Here is a 21,746-nt window from a genome sequence, read left to right on the forward strand (position 1 = left end):
TTCTTGCACTCAAGCTCACATTTCTGAGTTTTTCAATTTCGTAAGATGGGCTAATTTCCAAACCGTTCAGGTTCAGAGCAGTATCCCAACCTGTCCCACTTTGAAGCCACGTCTTCTTGTTCATACAAGTATTCCAGCCACCAACCCTCTCCTCCAGGGGCTATGCAACATTTCCATGTATTATATTGGAATTATGACACCTTCCTGACGGTTAATGAAGGACCAGAGAGTAACAACGCCCCCCTAATTACATGTGACCTGAAATCTAAGCCAGAAACAGACACGTGTTCATTCCGCGACTCCAAAATACCCAAAGGTGTAATCACCAGTAACATGATGTGGCAATTTCCACCTAACAGTTGTCAGCCACCAGTTACTGTGACCTCCAAAAGCCCTGGCCGGGTGATTTATTCCTGCCCTGCACTTCTGAAGATTCCCAAGAAATGCAAATTACCTACCCTGCACCACGACATAATTTCACCTAATGATCTTAGAAAGAGTATGAAAGAAATCTGGACTTCACGGCTCCAGTTCGCTCACCACCGTCACCTCTTCCACACGTGCAGGCTTGGACCTGCTCGTTCACCCCCCAGAGTAAGCTGCAAGAAATTATCCACCAGCTAAGGATGTCCTAGAAGGAGGAAAACCTTAGCTGTCAATCTCCTTGAGAAGTTCAACGCGTGGACAGCTGGAGCGGGCAGCTGCCAGCGCTCGGACGTGGCTCGGTGACTGCGAGAAGGCTTCACTGCCTGGGGGCTGACCAGCCCATGTCACTGAAGGGTCCCTCACCCGTGGCTGACCTGGGAGGAGGACCACAGGGCGTGCAGAGATCAGAATCGGTGTCTGATTCCCCTTCTGCAATGTAGGGTCTGATTTTGGCCACGGCTGCATAGCAACCGTTGTTAAGGATGTCCAAATTCTCTTTGGACTGGGAGATGCTAAAGCCGCTGAAAGAGCGCTCCAGTTCCTCGTGGTCTACCGAGGGGATGGAGATGGACGTGTCGCTGTCTCTCATGGCACTCTCGTGGTGTTTGGTTGTAATGTCTTCATTCCTCAGGTACTCTGCGCTCGCCCTGTGCCCACCGCTGTATGCTGACAAGGAGCGCTCGTGAGAGGGCGGAGGTGGGATGCGGACCAGCGAGCCGGGGTCTCCAACGGGCGAGGAGCCATGGCTTTGCCGTTGGTAGACCTGCTGCTGGCATGACGTTGAGGGCGGGCATGTGTTGGTCGGGGCTGGCGGGGCAGAGAAGTTCTTCTGACCCATGGAGCTGGTGGACCTGATGATCTTGATGATACAGCCGTTCTTGTCAATGTGCTCCCTGCTGTCTTCAGGGCTGTGGTAAGGAGGTGCTGGGTCTGGCTCTTTGGACCCAAAATAAGCCTCCGTCTCTGTTGGTGGGATGCCCATCCTCTGCATGTAAATGTTCACCAGGAAGTCCAGCTTCTTCTCCATTGACTGAACCTGCAAAACACCACAGTTCTAGGGCTACAGGCGGCACGCAGGTTGAAGCACATTAACATCCTGAGTACCAGCAACTTCCAACCCATCTGGGCACAAGTGTGGGGCTGGGCTTCATAGATAACCTCTGCCTACACTGACCTACACCAAACCAAAATTTAGTAAATAGTTAATTGTCCTATTCTGAAGCATTTAATTCTCCACCTTGTTACAGGGTTTTCCTTAAGCTCCCATCATCTTTTTGACAGGCACCAAATTCCAGGAAATCTGGAGCACACTCACATCCTTTCAGTTCTTTTCTGCATTTGGCACTTGCCTGGGCTCAGGTGGCCACGGGGATTTCTGAGCCTTATCCTCTAGTCAGATCTTCATCTTTGGCAAGGCCAGCAGTCAGGCTCATGGACTTATTTGAAACCTGTCTAGTATGGTAGCAAAGAAACCAATGTGACATTTTAAAAAATAATGTAGACTTTCGGTAAACTCCCTGAAAAAGAAATACTCTATGTCAAGGACTCCAAAGTGCCTGTTTTGAAAGGAGTACTTAGGCTTCCAAGATATTTAGTGCCCTTTCATAACATCCACCTCATTTCTTTTTCAAAATATTCTTAGCTCTTATTTTTTTTTCTAAATGGTAATGTCCCATTGGGGAAAAACAAGGCAAGAAAAAAACAACACAACGCAACACACACAACAACGCAAAGGAACATCCTCTGGTAAGAACTCCCTCCTGACCCAATATACCTGTTTTTCAACTTTTCCAAGCCTGCCCATCATGCTGGGGTCTTCAGGCAGTTCCCCCTCCGCTGGCCCTTTGGTCCGATCCTTGTCAGTCATGGAGGATCCTCTCCCAACGATCTGGTCAACTCTACCGGGATCAGAAAGTCCCCCCGCCCCCGGAAAAGGACCTGGAGTCAGTTGGAGGCAGCAGGCGAGGAGGGCTCCGCTTGTCGCGCTTCCGTGGGACAAAGCAACAGCCTCTCGCCCAACTAACACTCCAAATTACTCACAGACACGCAGTGGCACTGAAGTGTTAATTCAGATGCAAAATTCAGAGCAGTATTAGCAGAGTTTGAAATTATCCATTTCTGTTTATACAGATAAAACCTGGCACATTATGCACAGTAAATTTACCCACTGCAAAGAATTTCTTTAACTGGCTTTCTTCCAAATGAATTAACTTCATATTTGTACTGAAAAAATATTACTTTGGGGGAAGATCAAGTTTTCTGTCTAGCATGTGGGAATGGGATTTTTTTCAGACTTTGCAGCAGTTTCCTCTCCTTGATGCAAATGTAAGTGTGTAATTCTCATGCCCACAAAAATGAGCCGGCTGTCCTAAGACCCAGATGAACAGGTGTAGTGCTAACTGGTTTAGTGGAGTTACATCAAGCTTTAATTTGGTCATAACTCACCAAACGTTACCAAATTGTCTTCATCTCAATGCTACGTCAATTCACACCTGTATCGTTAGATGGTTTCTATTAGCAGGGCTCCAAGCAGGTAACAGCAGAGGACACTCCTGCCAAATCAGCAGCTAAAGCTCCTGGGCATGTTGTTTGGCACTAACTTCTTTACTCACATTACATTTGCAACTCCTCGCTCCCAGTCTAGAAACGCCTGGGTTGATATACAGCTCTGCATGCAGAGGAAGGACGGCAGAGCCAGTTTGGAAGCTGGAAGTCAATTTTATTTGAGATATCGAACATAAATTTTCTAGAGAGTAACCACTGGGGCCTCTTGATCCCTCAGAAGTCAGAGGAGCAGCTCAGTTTTGGAACAGCTTCTTAATGGCAGCCCTGTTTATAACCTAATTCTACACCAGGCAAACTTTACTCTTGCATAATGCACCAAACGTAAGGGTGGCAGGGGAAAAGAAGGGTTAATTAATCTGACTGAAACCAAGTTGAGGTATCTTGAGCGGAAAACTCAAAATGCTTCTTACGCAGTTCTGCTGTGTGGGCCATGGGTCCATGCACCAGGAGGAGGAAAAGGAAGGAGCTGAACACAGACAGACAGGGGAAAATGAAAAAACAAAAACCAAGGAAAGGAATGAGACGTGAGGCTATTTCCAACACAAGAGCCATCTATTTTCTTTACATTTGACAGGGACTTAATACGTATGTTGGCTGTTGACATTAAGGGACAGATATTGGTGGGTATGGACCGGTGTGGCTCCCTTGGCTTATATTAGAGCAACAGCAGTTTACAGCATCAGAAGGTCTGGCTCAAAGAGATGAAGTGGATGAGCACATCACACCAAGGACAGAAAATAGAAGCCAACAATTATTTTAGAGTTTATCTTTGATCCCAGAAGATACTTCATTTGGGCAGGGATGCGAGAGAATACCGTTCTGTTTAAAAAGTCATGTTTGATCCTTTGCTTAGCAATATAAGCGCAGGAGTACAAGGAGCACCAAGTGCTATAATTACAAGTGTGAGGAATATGCATGCCTTATTTCTCTCTTGTAATGGGAGAAGCAAATTACTGACATGTACAGGAACTCCCCACAAGGGATGCAAATACTGACATGACATACAGCACGAGAAATCCTACAACAATGTTGTCACCATGTAAGCAAAGAGGTATTAAATTGGATACCTCGGGCTACCTTGGTTTGGAATCACAAGTCAAGGCGTAGTACAGCCACTGTACGAACTCCTCTCCTGTATGCACAAGCAAGTAGACTAGTAAAACAACGAACGTGCGTTTAAAGAGGTCCAAAGTCTAAATGCTACTGAGTAAGGCCAAGAAAAATCAGGGTGCTCTGTCCTCATGTCCCATCTAGCACAGCACTAACACTGAAATGTGTCCACTAATGGAAATGAGATGTCCTTCAATGGTTGCTGAGTACAGCAGGGGCCAGGACAGAATGTAACACAGAGAGGAAAACTGAACATTGCCATGCTACGGAATATCATAAGAGCAGAAATATTCTAGTGCAACCCTATTTCTAATCTGGCAGAAATTGAGGAAGGACTTCTGCTCTCTTCTATGTCCTTAAGAGGAGAGTTATCCAGTAAGTGAACCTCACACAACCCATGCGAAGCACAGGAGGCCAGCTGGCTCTTCACAGATGGAGTGATCACTAGTATCATATAGAAAACCACTAACCTCTTCCATCACCTTCAGGCTGGAAACAACATGTCTGTTGACCTGCTGTGATTTAAAAGCAGGACTGAAGCACTTCATAGAGCATTCAGGAGCCGTGGCCCATATAGTCTTGATACCAGAGCCCAGGGCAAATCCTGATGGATTCATTCCCTTCGTGTCTATACTTTTACATAGTCATGACTCCTGAGGTGATCATCTTCCACAGCTCTGAGAAACTAGAGAGCCAGATCTCGCCCTGGAGGCAGGGTCTGCACTGAGGAGGTGCGGTGGGCAGATGTGGACCACTGACTTCAGTGCAGAGAGGGAAGAAAGTGAACCAAATCCAGTCTTGATGGGAAAAACCAGGCTCAAGGTCTCCCACCCCTTCCCTTCCCATGGCAGAAGTTAGATCAGAGGAGAGTGCTCCTACCCTCAGCAAAGAGCAGAGATTTCATTTGTGCCTTATCTGATACAAGAGAAGAATTTCCCTGCAAGCTCCCAACCCACCTGTGCCTAACTGAGCAACGCAAAGAGCAGGAGGTCCTTTTAGCCACGATAAAAGAGTTTGAAGTTCCGTCCAAATTGGGCAACAAAGCTCAAAAGATGAAGAAGAGCAAACATATTTCACCTTTGCGAGCAGAGGGGGATAGTGTATGTTCCTACTGCATGACAAAGGACCACAAATCTTCTGAGACACCAAATCCCACCTCTGCATTACATCCCATGGGGAGGCTTCTGCCTTCCCCACACTTTTCTTGGCTGTGTCGAACACACATGTGCAGAGGGAAGAATTCAGCTGAGGCTTTGGAAGAGTCAGCCCTGTATTTTTCCCTTTGTGGCAGAAGAGGATTCAGAGATTTCTAACGATGCATGACAAACTGTGCCATCTGCTGTCCTTGATAGGCTCTGCTGGGTCTTAGTTTGGGAGGGAGAGAGAAAGGGGGGTTGCTCTTTAAAGTGAACTTTGGTATCTTTCCTTCTTTCTAATGATACAAAAAAAAATGTAAAGTCTTGCATCAGCCACAGTGCAGGTTTTCTCATGCTTCATTATGCTTCATGCTAACAGTGCATGCAAAGAGGTGTAATATGTCACCCTCGGGCCAGAAGCAGACATCAAAAGGTCAAACGGCTCAAATGAGATAAAAATGAAGTGTTTGGGAATATATATTCAATTCTTTTCTTTTTTTTTCTTTATCTCTTATATTTTTTTTGTACACAATCCAGGCATTGAAGCCAAACCCCCTTCATCCATGTCACAGGACTGGCTACTTACCTTCTCATTTGGCAATAAAGTTTGCTCTACACATATTTTGACCAATATCTCTTGTCTAAAAATTACAGCTGAGGTTGCACCTGTTCTGTGTTAAATTAGCTGATCAAGGGAATTTAATCCAAATTGTCTGTGTGTGCAACTGCCTGCGTTTGCATGGAGCAAACACCTTCAGCCAAACCACAGCTGTCGACTTCCACAAGTATCCAGTTGCCTTTGCTGGGAGCTACCTGCAGAAGCCTTTTTGGTTAAACAGAGTCCTTGTCACTAGAGCACCACAATGCAATCCACAGGGTGGAGACACCTCATGGGACATCCTATGGTTTTGTTTCTCTGGACAGCATTTGGCTAAAACAGGGAAGTGCAGTCTAAAAGGGATGGAGCTCCATGGTGGAGCCCATGGGGACCCCACAGCGCATGTCCCCATAGAACGGACACACGTGGCGCTGAGATGATGAAGGCCATGGCAGCAGCTGAGTCTGACCCAGAGTTTTTGGAGTTGGGATGGGGCTGCTCAGAGCTCTGGTTTCCATCCATTGGGCACCATGTGCACCTCACAAGTCCCACCAGTGTCTGTGGGAGGATGCAGCTGCCTCAAATCAAGCAGAGCACAAGGCTTTTAATGGGTGGGAGCAGAAATTTCAGCAGCCTTCTGTACTCTGCTGCTTTCTGGAGCCTCTCAGCCACAGCTCAATAAAGAATAAATGAAGAAATTCAATAAAAAAGGGAGCAATTATTAAAAGAAGTCTTAATGTCCCAGGAGCCTAGTGGGCATGTGCAAACAGATTTTTAATCTGGCCATCACTATTAGAAACTGTAAAAACAGGGGGGGGAAAGTCATTGACATTAAGCTGATACAGCAACAGACTTGGATTGAATAAAATAAACATCCCAGTGTGAGGTGATGGGCCTCCTCCCCTATTATCCATCGATCAGCTTTTCTGTGTGCAAGGCACAAGCTTTCACATGAAAAATTTTGCCTCTAGTGAAGGCTTGTTGCACACCTAATCTTATACGTTAAATACAACTAAATCCTTTTGAATATGTATTTTTATTTTAAAATCAAAATGTTTCTGCAGATAAGAAAGTTATTTAATTTTTAAAGACCAGTTTCGGGCCTCATCATTTGGCAGGGAGGAGAAATGGGAAAAATGCTTTTCTGAGAGCATCATTTTCCAAGCATAAAGCTTGGGGCTTCTGGAAAATTCTCTTATTTTTTTTTAATCTTTGAGCTGGCTGAGTGGGAAAAGGTAAGCTTTCAATATTCCTTTTACTCACATTCCTCTAGTGAAGATTACTCAGAGCAGCTTAAATAAAAATCAAGAGATTTGTCATGTATTAGCTCTTAGGGAGGGCAAATATATTTAGAAAAAAAAATATTTGAGGCTAAGCTTGCTGCATTTAAAAATCATCTACTATTTGTGCTTGGAAAATTACTTTCTGGCAAATATTTATACCTGCCTTGGGCTCCAGTGGTCTCAATACAAGGTGAAAATAAAGCTCAGCTCATGGCCCTGCTGACCAGACCTCAAAATGCCCTCAAATGGGAAATTCAGGGAGAATATGTTCCTCGTGGCATCAGCTTTGGCTACAGTTTTACCTAAGGAGAGAACTTAATAAGGGCAATGAGAAAAACCTCGCTGCGTGACTGAGGGCTGGGTTTGACTCCTGCTCTTCTGCTTGCTTGTAAAATCAGGATATTTTTTTTTTTTTTTTGGAATATGAGTCCCGTGGTTGAAATATTTTAACAGAATGTTTTTCTTCTGTGGTCGGTAGAGTTGCATCAGCAAGAAAAAGAGACCACCGTGTTCATCGGGTGTGAAACACTTCATTCTTACTTTGCCCACTGAAGTAAACTCATTTCATAGTACAAAGAGCTGCAAGAGGCTCCTTTCCTTGCGTGTGGAGTGTTTCATCTTTTAGAAAGTAGATCATTTTATTGGCTTTGTGGGTAAATATTCCACCTTTTACATCTGAAGAAAGTCTTATAAAATATGAGATTTTAAAAAGACATGTTTTTGCTTTCTAACACCTAGAAGAAGACTGAAAATAGAAAATACGCTAGCTGAAGAAATTGATGGTTATTGATGACTGTATGAAAGTCCCTGATTTTTTTTTTTTTTCCTTTGGCTTGCCTAGTGTGAAAGCTCATTATGGAAAGTAAATCAGAGCATACCCAGAGTAGCAAGCCCTTCTGAGTCATGATTTAGCAAGCTGCACTGCTAAGTGATAAATGCCGTCATATAACTGGCATGAAAGGGGTTTGACATTAAGCAAATGAAAAATCCAGAGAAAGCGGCATTTGGTGAATCCTAACCTAGGCGAGTATTGGGGAGATTCTTTGGAAGAATACATGGGTCCTTTGGTTGGATACTTCTTATGCCGGGGAGTTGAAGGGGGCGGGGGACCCACAATCATATCTATCCTGGCAAAGTAAATAAGAAAAAAGACACCAGCAAAATGCATAATGAAGCAACACGTAGAGAAAAGTTGGTCAGAAAAGTTGCAGAAAGAAACAACTGAAAAACAGAACGACAGAGAAAGAAAGAGAGAGACGTTGAAAATATATTCCTCTGGAAACAGAAGGCTCTGTCCTACCACCTGGTTGTCAGTGAAAGCCAGAGTCTTACCCACCCTGGGGTAAGATCTGGAGATTTAGGCCCCACTGAACCATCCTTAGGAGATCCCCCCGCCCCAGATATAACAGGCAACATGCTTTACCCTCTGGAATATATTTGCATATGTGTAGCAATATCCCACTGAAGTGGTTGGATATGAAACAACATATATTCATTCTCCTTTAAGTTCCAGTGCTAGATAACACATCCTCAGCTAGTTGAGAAAAGCATGAGTCGTTGGAGTCGGTGAGATACGCTGCAGGACTGTGTAACTCAATGAATGGGAGACATCCATGGCTGGCAAGGTGTCAGGATGAGACACAAGACAGCGTGAACACAACACTGAAAAGAGCACGTTACAGACACACCACAGTGACAGAGACATTAATGATTAAAGAGGAAACCGCATGTAAACACCCCAGAAATTTCCTGGAATGCAGCTTTAATCCACCAAAACCCTGGCTATGGGAGGTCACAGCCAGCCCTGCCAAGCTGAGCTGGCGAGGAGAACACAGTGCTTTGCTGATGGGAAGGGAAATAAAAGTATCTGTTCTCCTCTGAGCTGGCCTGTGACAACCTCCCTGGGCTCCACTGTACTTCTAGCACCAGTTGGTCATGCTCCAACGTTGCCCATGGCTACTCCAGGCACACACCTCATCTAGAAGGTGGCCCTCCCAGTTCTACCGGGCAGGTGACCAGCCATGGGACCTCTTGGTGCCCATCTGGCTATGGTGATGAGTTCTTCAAAGGATGACCCCAAGGGGGTCTGCTCCCATCACCATCACTGGTCTTCTGCTCAGCGGGGACAGTGAAACCAGTGAAGCTGCCTGGTAGCCCTGGAGCCCAAATCCAGGTACTTCACACTTTTAAAGCAGCTCCTGGTCCTCCTGACTTCCCTGCACTGGGGTGGATAGCCTAGCCCAACCTCAGCAACCTCAGCCTCGCAGTCCCATGGGTACAGCTGAGAGGAGGATCAGACTGGTCTTTGAAAGCTGCCATTGCCTACCCTAACTCCCCCCAAAAAGAAGCCAACCAAACCACTTTGTCTTTGCAGCACACCAACTTGAAGGACGGGAGACTTGAGTGGATGGTGAGGCAATCTGCCACACCAGCTCGGGGCGTTGAAAACTCTGGTGTCCCACCTTGACCCAGTGGAGATGACAACCCAACGGCTCACTACCCACTGTGGAGGCAGACTGGAGGCCTCATGTTTCAGGTTGTTAAAATTAGGAAATATAAATCCCTTTCTCTTCCTCTTCCCTCTCCAGATTCAGCTACATACCTTGGATCTATAATAATTGAATTTGTACTGAATGAGGGTGAGCACCTCAATGACAGGAAATTCTCCAGGATATTTTAGTCTCCATCGCAAGGGAGAATTTACCTTCTGGTTGCATATCTGGAAATGGGAAATGCACAGCATGGAGCAAGGCTGAGAAAGTTACCTCTGCTGCTTGAAGATCAAAAATAGCAGAGTTAAAACGGTCTCTGAGAGGTTAATGGGAGAAGAGAGATTCCTCTTTTTCCTAAGACAGTTTTCCTATTCTATTCTCGGGGTTCCTATTAGCTGTTTGCATACCCAAACACATTTTTTTGCACATTTGCTGACTTTGCCAGGGACCTAGGTGGGTTTGAAATTAAAGAGAAACTTCTCCAATGGCTTCTAGAGAAAGTTGGGCTGCCACAGCCGTCAAGGGAAATAGTTTCATTCTCCAAGTGTAAAAGTAAATGGTAAATTATTTTGACTGGAGATAGCCTATGGCCAAGCCCTGGCTCTGTTCTGAGTGTCCTTCAAGCTCAGCAGATCTGGGGCTATTTCTGCTGAGCCAACCCAGCTGGGGGGTGTTGGGGGTTTGGGGTCTGGCGTTCAAGGTGGGACATCAGGGCTGAGGGAGGAGCCGTCCAACAAAAAGGTTTAGCTCAGGTCCTCTGTTCAGGGGAGACCAAATTTGCCTGGGTTTCTTTGCAGGAGAAATAATTGGGTGATCATAGTGGAAAATGAAGTTTTAAATGCCCTTCTTGGTTCCCTTTGTCCGTTTTTCACATTTCTTCCTCTGCTAAAAGTAACTAATCTCCTCCTAAAATTTGAGCAGAGAGGCTGAAATGCAGCTCAGTGAATCCACACCTCGGTCGGTGGGCTTGGATGAGAAATCCCCATCTGCACGTACTTTCACCAGACTGTACCATCCGAGGAGGGACTCCTCCTAAACCAGCTTAGTATCCTACCCTCTGCCCATCCCAGACACCTCACACCCTACCCTCACACCCACCACACCAGATACGGTTTTGCATCACTCCCAGAAAGGTACCAAATTAGCCAGATTAGCTTTAAAACTGCGGCACCGAACCTTTGCTATCGTGCCAGGAGGACCACAGAGATAACACACGTACTGTACCTATGGGATATACTGTAATGACAGAAATTCCCGAAATAAAGCCTGGAGGAGGCGTGTTTTATGTGTGTATGTCCTGGGGTGGGCATTAAGGCAACTTTGGTGGTATAATACCACCGTTTGCAGTCCCTTCCCTGCTCATCCCTGTGGGTTCCAGCCACAAGCACCGGTGTTTTCCTTGAGACTTTCTCTCAGGAAGAAAAAGAATAAGTTGTAGCTGCAAAAGAAAGTGTCTCTCTCCTGGGCATGCCTCCATAATGAACAAAGAAACAGTGAAAAAATGAAGCAAAGAGAGGGGTCTCTTGCCTGGCCTGAAGGTTTTTAATCCGGGAGAGCATGTCCAGGTGACCAGCTGAATACTGCTCGATGACATCCATCACGTCATAGGGCCGAAGGCTCTCCTTAAACTTGCGCTTGGAGACGAGAAATCTCATAATGCTGCAGGAGATGGAGAGGAAAAAGAAAATACAGTCCCTGGGCTGCAGCCTGACCTGCTTAGTAGCAGATAAAAAACACCACAGGGAGCTGCTTTGGAAGGAAAATGGAATAAATCCCGGTCCTGTGGGTTTGGGAGCGGACGCGGCAATAGGAGAGGAGAGGGAGATTGCGGGGGCTTGTGGCTGAAGCCCTATCTGCGACGGGGGGTCCCCGATGCCCCTCGGACTATCAGCTGTGCGAATGTCCTCGCTGCACCGCTTTTCTAAATGTCAGCAGTAAATCTCAAAGCTGGTGAGAGCGATCATTTGGATGCATCCCTGCGGGGAATTTTCCTGTTTCTCCATTTATTCCTTCCCTCAGCAAAAATCACCCTTTCTGGCAGAATTTTCTGCAAAGGAGAGCAGGCCACCCAGGGGAAAAACAGCCTGCAGCACAGACATTTCAGCATTTGCCGCCTTTGCTTGGACTTTAAATTTCCTTTTTTTTCCCCCCTATTATTTATTTTTCCAGACCACTTCCCCCCTCTCTCTCTTACCACACTGCCCTGATGCTGACTTTCAGTCCTGGTGTCAAATCTTCCGTCACAAACTCGCAGTTGCAGCTTTTGTTCTCATCAGGAATGTCTTCTCCGGGGAGGCTTGCTTCTGGGTTTGGGAGAGGGAGGAATAAAGACAACGTGTTACCATTTCCCGTGCCGGTGCCGCGCAAGAAAATGCAAGTGGGATCACAAACAGCAATTCCAGGGGGAAGCACAAGAGATATCTTTGCTGAGCATCCTGATGGGAGCATTTCCCAAGACGTGTTATGGTGACATCCAGCAATACCAACTGCAGCTCTCACCCATCTCTAGATGCCTGACTCTTCCTCCTTTCCCCATCCCTATATACGTAAATATATACATTATCATGGGTGTCAACAGGGGTTTTCTTATCTCTTATTATACTCTGAGCTAAAGGACTGGAAGGGGAAGGAGATTTATGTAGGCACCATTTATGTAGGCTGGTAGCTCTGCCCTTCTTGGGTTGAGATGGAGAAGACGTTGGGTTGGACAAGGCTTTGGGGTCCAGGGCAGTGTCCCAAGTCCTCACCTTCTGAGTTTTGCCGCGATGCCGCTCCCTTGATGCGGAAAGCTTGCCGGGCTCGGCTGCGGTCTCCGAAGCTCCAGCTCTTGGGGACTTTGCTTGGGCTGTCCTCGATGCTCTGGTCAGCGCTGGGGGACCTCCGGATGCCCTGAGCCTGTGGAGAGCCTTTCCCTTTGGTGCCAGCACCGCGGGGACTGGAGAAGACACGATCTTTCAAACTGACCTTCTGACTGTTCAGAGAAACACGTTGAAACAAAGACAAAAAGGAGACAGCAGGAGGAGTCATTCTGGAAACCACGCAGTCCTTCCCCACCAGCCATTAGAAACCAAGAGCACTTCCAAGCAGCAGTGAGATGTAGTTTTGCTGTTGGCTTTTTTTTTGTTTTTTTTTTTAATATATATATTTATTTTCTTTTTTTTTTTTTTCTTTAAAGAAAGCATTGTAGAAATGTTTCCGCCATAATGAGTGAAATGGGAATGGTTATTAAGAGAGAGAAAATAATGAGGACTTAAACAGAAGCCCCTTGTGGGATGTCAGGGCTGGCGGGACAGAATGACGTTAAACAATGAGGTTATGATTCCTTAAATCACTGATCGGCTCCGATCACGAGCGAGGAAGCTTTTCTTTCACAACTGCCTTCCAAAACCCTGTATCTGGTCAGAGAAATACTAATTTAAAAAAGCCTTTAAAATTTTTAACTCTCTTGGAAACGCTTCACGTCTGGTGCTCAGACCTGCCCTTTCCCTTTCTTCAACTCCTGTATTTCCTTCCTCTTAAAACATGATCTGCCCCTTTTGTATATTGTAAAGAGTTCCTCTTTTCTCAGTCATAAATTTAAATGCTTAAATACGAACACTTAAGTGTGCAACTCCTTTGTATCCTATAAAGATTTGATCTAAAAGCTAGCTAACATCTACCTGCATGTCTGCTACGGGTGTCATAAACACGCAAAGCAAAATTTTATGACTTCAGAATATGGCATTTTCTTGCTGTTTTTCTACTAAAATCCCATTTCTTTAAAACCTTGTAATTATGGTTTGAAAAGATCTCTCCCAGAAACAGAGATGATCCCACTGAGAAATAGTCTGCTGACCACCCAGCTTGAATTATTTTCCAAATCCTGAAATTTATTATTAAAAGAAGATGATGAATTTTCACATGAAAATTGCAAAACAAAAAGATTTTGTGAACCTTTATGAAAGGGCCAACTTTATCAAGACAGCACTGGGGAAACCAAACTGCAAATAGTTTTGGATAATTTGATATTTTCTGAATAGCGGTTGAGCATTAAAATACACTAATAGAGGTTAGACATCCAGTGCAAGGCACTTGCACATACAGCCAATATTTTTTTATATAGGTGAATCAAAACTGAGTAAAAACATGGATTTAATTCCCAATACTCTGTACCATTGCAGCAGCCACTTATCATTTTGCTGCAAACGTTCTGACTCAATTTGCGGGAAGAACATTGCAGGAATTCCGATTTCCACATCAGATTTCCAGGTCACCAACCAAAGACCTGGGTTGTTGTTTTTTTTTTTTTTTTTCTGTCTCTCAGCAACGCCACCTCAAAACTCAGAGCCAAACAGTCCTCCTTTGCCTTCCAAACTGGCACAAGGTTCTTCAGTCAGAACTTAACTGCTGATATTTGAAGCAAAGCAAAACCCAGCTCCCTTTTCCCCAGCCGTGTCGGCTTGTACTGCGCTGACGGGAACAGACATTTGTTTGTGTCAGTAAAGGAAGAAGACGTGACTCGGAGACACACAGGGAGCAGATTTGTTGAGTAAGAAGGTGCTATTTTTACAAAGTCGCTTTACATTGGGAGACATCGAACATTTACAGGGAGAGAAAGGTGCTTAGGCAGCATTTCCCGCAGTTGCGCAGCGCGATTCCGGGGATGCACTGCTGTCCCCATGAACGTTCCCCAGGTAACCAGGCAGGGCTATCTGTGGCCACCGGCTGGGCAACAATTCCACCTTGAAAGATACATTTGAGAGAAAATAAAACTTGTTCGTGACGAAGTTAGAAAAGGTGGAATTATTCCAATTAATGCTGCATTTTTAATTCAGGTAAGGACTAGAGATTTAATTTCCAGTGTGCTGCCCACCTGCAGGGTCTGTCTGAAAGCCACGAGGCCAACAGATGTTTTCAGCATAGCTGAAAATCAGATCAGAGACACAAATCCGCACAGGAATCTAGGAACAAGCATGTGCCTAAATACCTTTCTGGATGTAAGCCTCAGTTGCTAATGCTACTGAAATCATCGTACACAATGAGCCAAATGTTTAAAAGCAATTCTCATTCTGTGTTTCATGGATTAGAAACCAGATTGAAAATTTATTTGTCGTTTAATCCTAAACAGGCCAATTGGATTATTTTTTTTCTTTATTTCAGTTGATTTTGCAGAAGAATATTCCTGGATTCTACTGCATTTCAGTAGTACTAATAGGTTGAACTACCTGGTCTTTAAAAGCAAGTTTTATAAAAAACGAATCAGCAACACACCAATATTCAGAATTCAAAGCAATCTTTTATGCCTCCTCCTCTGCTGAGCTGCTCCCATCACTGATCTCAGCATAAAACCAGTTGCCTGTCACTGAGTAAAGCAGGGCCTTTTCTTTGGGCCCCTTTTCTACCCTCACAATAAATGTGCTGCGAACGTTGCCAGGAATCACAAAAGGCAAAAAAGAAAGCATTGAACTCGGTGAGGAATAGGAGCAAAGAGTTTAAAGCCCGAGAGCATGAGGTGCAACACTTTTACACATTAAAAAATCGCTTAGAAATCTGATGAACAGTTAAGATCTGGGTGGGTTTTGTTCCTGAGTACTCACTACTCAGAAAAAAACCCGACGCCTGATGTAACTTCTCTGTTTTAACATAGACGACATGAGACAACACAAACAATTAATTGAATTTTTCCTTCTGCCATGCAATTCTCTCATTGGAAATGACACCTAGAATCACATGCAAATACGGTCCCTGCAGAGGAGGATGCTGTTGGGGTCTGCAGGAGCTGGTAGGAAAGAGTCCAAAAGAAATATAGACATATATAGAGATATATGTTGTCATCTAATCCAAGATCATGTTCTCATTCAACCAGAATGTCATGCAGAGTGACGCAGAGTGTCTGGGAGGGGTGGTCTTTGGATGTCACTCGAGCAGATGGTAAATGAGCCTCAGCTGGGTGGAAAGTGCCTGTGTCGGTGACATGTCAGGAGAGCAGTAATCCAGCCACACACGACAACATGAACTGAAGCTGGGAATTGTGATAGTTAAGAGTGGGGCGGGCACGGGGCAGGTGCCCTGCTCGTTCCAGGGGGAAGGGAAAGAAAACTGTGGCTTTGCAACCAGAGACAAAGATTATGGGAAGCCGTAACAGCGTAACAGGGTGGGCTTCAGTTCCTAGGTCTTCATAACCAATTTCAGTTGGCATCTATTAAAACCATATCCGATAACAAACCAGTTATGTTTCCAGGCTGACTTTGGGGAAGGTTTACAAAACATTCAGCTTTTGACTTGAATTTAACAAAGGGTAGCAATCAAGTTGACTTTTTCTCTGCTGCCAGTCAAAACGAGAGCCCATGCTTGGAGGAACATGTAAGGACCAAGCCATGGTCCCACTGCTGACTGAAAGATGCTCACTGCATTAGTGGGCTTTGCATTTAGGTTCATTTATGTCCAAGAGCCCAGCACTCAGCAGCAAAATATGAGTGATATGAACTATCCTTCAGATACAAATATTAACTAACCTTCAAAGAAGCTGCCATCAGCCTCTTTAGGATGCTGGGGGTCTGGGCTCCTGTTTGAAACCCTCTGGTTTGGGCTTCATTCCAGAGTCCTCTACAGTATTAAACCAGCACTTTTAAAAAATGTGGACTCATTACGTTAGCAGTAATTTTGGATCAATAAAAAGTATCACCTGTAATGTCTTGTCATTGATTTTAAACTACGCTTGAGCAATCATTTCATTTTCTCCTTTCATTTTGGAGGCAGCAAATGTTAACCAAACCGAGTTGGAGTAGAGCGGACTCAGATCTGTCTCTGCAGATGAACTCAGCCAGTAACAGTGTTCATTCTTCTAAGAATCTACAGCCAGGAGAAAGAGGTTATCTCCTGTTGGGAAACGAGGCTGGTTTTCAATCCAGAGTTTGTGCTGATCTCATGATGTATGAGAACAGCTTGTTAAAACCAGGCAGGAGTGCTGAGAGTGATTGATAGCCTTTGTGGCTATCGCTGGGCTCCACTCTGGTCACAGGTGTAAGAGGCAGAAACCAATTACTGGAGATATGAAGGAAAGGAAAATACATCTGTGTGTGCAAAACTTGCCATGACTAGAGCAGAAATCAAGAGAGGACCAGGCTCAAGCCTGGTCTGCCTCCAGTGATTTCAGAAAAGCCATTGCAAAGGTGAATTCAGCCCAGAGAATGGAGTTTCTAGAAGGAGAGGAACCTGGGCATAAGGAAAACAAAAGGTCAGCCAATGATCAATGTCATGGTGGGTAATCCCTCTTTATCTGCAGTCACAATGTTAGATGTGGGTTGAAGGGAGTAACTGAAATAATAACGGGACAGAGCAGACCTGCACCATCCCCGCAGCCACCACATCAGTGGTAGCGTGGGACCTCGGGTAAGTGAAGGGACACTGGAGCCAGACACGTCTTTGACCTCAGCCTTTGGTATTTTGCAGCATTGCTGTTACAATGACCCCTCTCTTCCTAACACACAGCCTTTTTCACCCCAAATTGATGTTGAGCGCTCTCAAACACGACATCACACATATTCTGCATCTTCTCGCAACTTTTTGTTATTTGCCAGCTCAGCTCTTTTGCATTTCAGGAGCAAAGCAAAACAGCTAAATTGCATCTTTGAGCTGGCTGATTATTCCTAAACAAGACTTTAAGAAACACGCTGCAGCCAGACCCGCAGGCCAGTCAAGGGCTCTGCAAACACCTTTCCTTCACTGCTCTGTGTGCTACTTCTTCCCACCATCAGGTCTTCGTGGTGCCTTCATCTCTCCGAGTAGATGCAAGGAAAGTCTCTTACAAAGCAGAATATGATAGACCTGATAATCTGGCTTGGTATAGTTACATTACAGTCTAAAAATACACGCATTATTGCATTTATTGACTAGAGATCATTGGTTTAGTACATTAAGAAACCACAGCTTCTAAGGAGTTTTCTATTAATTTACCTACATTGAGTTTTCCATGATTGCCTCATCGTTTGCTGTTACTTTGTTATATGCATCCTAGATGAAGGCTTTTAGCACTCAGCCCTAGATGCATCAAAGTGCTGGCATCTGCCCCAAGAGTGTGTGCAGTGGGGGATTGCAGGCAGGTAGCCCAAGGAGCCAGGAAAACAAGACATTTGCATTATTTTATGGCCCTTCAAGGTTAACTTATAGTTTTACTAAAGCACGGTGTGTAAAACACTACATTCAGGATGGATGCAGGTATCAAAGATGCTCTTGTAGCTAACCTGAAGTTTAAGACTCCTTTTTGACTGGAAAAACCACAGTCTGTAACCCTTCTTCTCAGGGCCTCCAATGAATTAAGACAATCTTGAGATAATAATTTGTATCATCCTCCCTTTCCCTTGCAGAACTCAAGATGGGGGAGATGAAATGAGGACCACAGTGGGAAGGAATTCAGTAGAAAACAAAAAAATTATACTGGCTTTACCAATTAATAATTCATGCCTAGGAAGACATGCAAGGAAGACATTAAGATCAGAGTGGCTGATTTTCCAGAAAACAGAACTGGACATGGACAGGTGAGAGAACAGCATTACAAATACCACTGCTTGCTTTAATCTCTGACAAAACCAACTTCAACATCAAGCAACTAAAAGGAGCCTTTCTCTGGGGAGCAGTCCCTGCTTGCACTACGCCTTCGCCTTCAAAGATAAAACAACCTCACCTAGCAAATGGAAATGCTACAGAAGTCATGATAATTTATTTTTTCAGCTAGACTATTGACCAAATCTTTGCCACTTGGAAATGTATTGAAATTCTGTCTGTGCAACTGATGATCACCCCATATCTAAACCAGACCTTTCAGGGGTAAACCTCAAGGAAGGCCACAGCACCGTCAAAACACGTAGCAGGAGGCTAACTCCACGATTCAGGCTATTTATCCAGGTTCAAGGGATCTCCTACCACGGGGAACTGCTTATTATGAAACCTCGATCATGCCCCCTTCCTCTTTGTTACCCATTCAGAGATGGGATTTACCACAGCACTTCTGAGCTTCTGGTACACGCAAGTCTCAGGCACAAATCTTAGCCTCTAGACTGACAGATAATAAAATAGCCAGTAGGGAAAAAAGGTAGCAAGAAAAGAAAAGATACAAGTTGGAACAATTAATGGAGAAAATCAGAGAGACATGTACTTTTGAAACTGTAGTTTGTTGGCTTTCTGAGGGAGAGAGAGACTGGTGATTTTGAGAATTAAAACGGACTCCAAAAAAGAGCATGCAAAAATCCAATTTCACAAACATGCGGCATCACTCGGTGCCCTGCGCTCCTGGGCTTCCACCTGCCTGGCTGTGGGGAAGAGCTGATGGGGTTCACCTGCCAGCATTCACAGCATGCAAACTCCGGGCATCGCTCACTCAAGAAGGTGCATGTTTGCTGCTGAGAAGCAGTGTCTGGGGTGGGGGAAGAGGCTCCTCCAGGGCAGGCGTGAAAGTAGACACCGTATTTATGCATAAATAAGATATACATATCTGCGTACCCTGATGGCCATCAGATGGGTGCACTAAGGGATGCTCACTGGGAATTGTCTGAAGATGCCTAAGAATTGTCAGCTTGATGAAAAAGATGGAAACTCTGCCCGGACGAAATTCTCTGCTCTAGCTATCTGTTCCCCATGGGATCTAGAAACAGAACCATTCACAATGCCATTGTCAACGCTATGGGGAACCCGTATCCCCTACGTCTGGTGGGACAGGCTGAGATTAGTCCTTCTCTAGCTGCGTAGTAGAGGTGCTAGATAGGCAAGCCATGGCTTCCAAAGGCCACAAGACTAGGAAAGGTCAATTTGCAGTGTTCAGAGAGCCAAAGGAACGGTGATTGAGCAGAGGGAGGAAGCTGGAATTTCTCATGCTACTAACTTGAAATTGCTGTAGAGCGCAATTCAATTTGCAAGGATTCCCTGGACCTTGAGGAGGGATAGAGCGATAGGGAGGAAGGGGTCTTTTTTAAAAAAAAAAAAAAATAAAATTTTTAATTTTTTTAAAAGTTTTCCGTCATTTGTTAATCTTCAGTTCCTGGCCTCCTTCCTTGCTGAGCAGACACTGGCTTGCTAGCCCAGACCAAATTCCCCATCCTCGTCTCTTTGATTCACATGTTCTGCATGATTAGCAGACAAGGAAGCCTCTAATTTCTGAGCGGGCAATGGGGAGGCTCTTTCACCATTTTTTTTTACTCATCTAGTACCTCTATTAAGCAGAGAAGTGATCAGAACGGGTGGTAGCAGGGTAGAGGGAGAATGAGCCGTGCAGCTTTTGATTAGTTCCGTGCGACGCATTTCCCGTGGTACCTAGAGTTTCCTGAGCAGCATCCGCAAAGTGACTCTCTGCACGGTTTGCTTTTACTGGAAATGAGGGGAGAGTAAAAATTAGACCTGGAAGCAAATGCCAGACAGGAAACTTTTGATTACTGACTCTAGGTTTAAAAGACAGGTGTTTTGAGGGCCGGGTTCATGACAGGATTTTTCTGTTTGAGTGTTAAATGGAAAAAAAAATAGAAATCACAGGGGAGTTCTGAAATTTGTCTCTCTGTGGTCAATACATTAGAAATGTTGCGTTCTGTATTGAATTGGTGGCATCAGCTCATCTACAATTGACTAAGTCCTTCAGGAAGATTTTTTCTTCTGTATTGGAAACAAAAAGTAGTCTCTTCTTCCTCTAAACAGATAAAAAAGACTTTTTTTTTCAGTTGTGTAAGCCATGGAGAGCCAAAACTTTAACTTGTTTTGTTCAACAACATCCAAAAGGTTAAAATTTCTCCTTTTCTTTAAAAAAAAAAAAAAATCCACAAAGAGACCTAGTTTATCTGCAAATTATTTGCACTTCTCATACAGGAAATAGCATTATATTAAGCCTGGCATTAAAAAAAAAAAAAAAAAAAAAAAGACAAAACCAGGGTGTGGTGCAGTCCCTTATGGGAAGGGATTTGAAAAATCTGGGTTCACGCATCTGTTTTTCATACTGCTTTTTAGACAGGCCCTGCCACTTCTGGGGAGTCACTGGCTTGGCTGAGGCACCACCACAGCTCCCGGGAGAGTCCATCCCAAATCACTGCTCAGGCACTGCCCTGCCAAGAGATCGCCACCACCACCAGGGTTCTCCACGCCATGGAGCAGCCCTCTACCTGCAGAAGGGTAATGCTGGGGCCCCCATCACCCCACCTGGCCACCAGCGGGCATCGCTTGCTGAGTTCATGGACAGACAGAAAAGGCCAAAGGGCATAAAAACCCAACCTCATTTTACATTTGAACTCGGCAGTAGGAGGAGCTCATGGGCACACGCAGAAGGAATTTGCAAGGAATTCTTTCTGCTTCACGGCATCCCGTGCAAGCTCAGCCAACACCCCCCTCTCCATCCTGGGGACTCCTCAGGCACCCGCAATGGGACCCTGTATCCCCAGGGAGTCCCAGGGACCGGTGGTGCTACTGGGGCTGTTCTGGAGCTGGGGTCTGAGCATTGCAGCATGGAAGTGGGATATTCGGCATGCAGAGGCTCGGGAAGACATGTGGGTTACCCTCCTCTTAGTCTCCTCTGTGGTCCCTACAGAAAGATGCAGTCCCTTCTGTGCAAATAATCCGCTCCCCTGAAGGCAACTGATTATTTCCAGATTACTGTCAGTCCCAGCATGAGTCTCTGACACCAGTTGAATTGATTAGAAGGTCAAACCCCAACCCAGGCTACCATGGCCCATTGGGCTCCTGCGATTGACACCGGTTTCCATGGGCAGTAGCGGTTAGTGACACCTCAGACACCCTAGGCTGGATGAGCAGGGGCCCACTGAGTCAACCAAAGGCATCCTCCAGTGCGTACAAAAGCCTGAATCACACCCCTGAACAGTGTATCTCAGACAGACATACACATACATTGATATATAGATATACGCACAGATATACATACACATTACAAGGTGGCCCAGTCCAGAATTCACTCAATATAACGGCCAAGGTCTTGCTGAGTTCATTAGGGTCAAGGATGAACCACAGCTGAGGACAACCTCCAAAGAGGTTCTTCTCATTACCTACAGGACTGAACTCATGCTGGACAAAGTAATCTGAGTTTTAGCTTCCCAGTTCCCTAGAATCCTTCTGTTTCTTTTTCCCTGATATTAATGTATTATTATGATCATTTGTTTCATTAATTTTT

The 21,746-nt window shown here is 45.1% G+C and overlaps 1 protein-coding gene across 8 annotated transcripts in view; it reads right to left on the bottom strand.

Annotated features, from left to right (window-relative positions):
- Positions 1-742: 742 nt before the first annotated feature.
- Positions 743-21,746, bottom strand: part of KCNQ2 (potassium voltage-gated channel subfamily Q member 2) — a 66,958-nt gene continuing 45,954 nt past the window's right edge. For 2 of the 8 annotated variants that reach the window (XM_074157751.1, XM_074157749.1), the window contains 5 exons: positions 12,358-12,581; positions 11,805-11,910; positions 11,138-11,269; positions 2,201-2,324; positions 743-1,462 (listed from right to left, as the gene is read on the bottom strand). In XM_074157751.1, coding sequence (XP_074013852.1) covers positions 743-1,462; positions 2,201-2,324; positions 11,138-11,269; positions 11,805-11,910; positions 12,358-12,581 — 1,306 coding nt within the window. Of the gene's footprint in view, positions 1,463-2,200; positions 2,325-8,137; positions 8,246-11,137; positions 11,270-11,804; positions 11,914-12,357; positions 12,582-19,894; positions 19,949-21,746 lie in introns of all 8 variants that reach the window. The other 6 variants (XM_074157750.1, XM_074157747.1, XM_074157744.1 and 3 more) reach the window with 5 other exon arrangements.

Source organism: Numenius arquata, chromosome 12 (assembly GCF_964106895.1).
Source record: "Numenius arquata chromosome 12, bNumArq3.hap1.1, whole genome shotgun sequence".
Lineage (NCBI taxonomy): Eukaryota > Metazoa > Chordata > Aves > Charadriiformes > Scolopacidae > Numenius > Numenius arquata.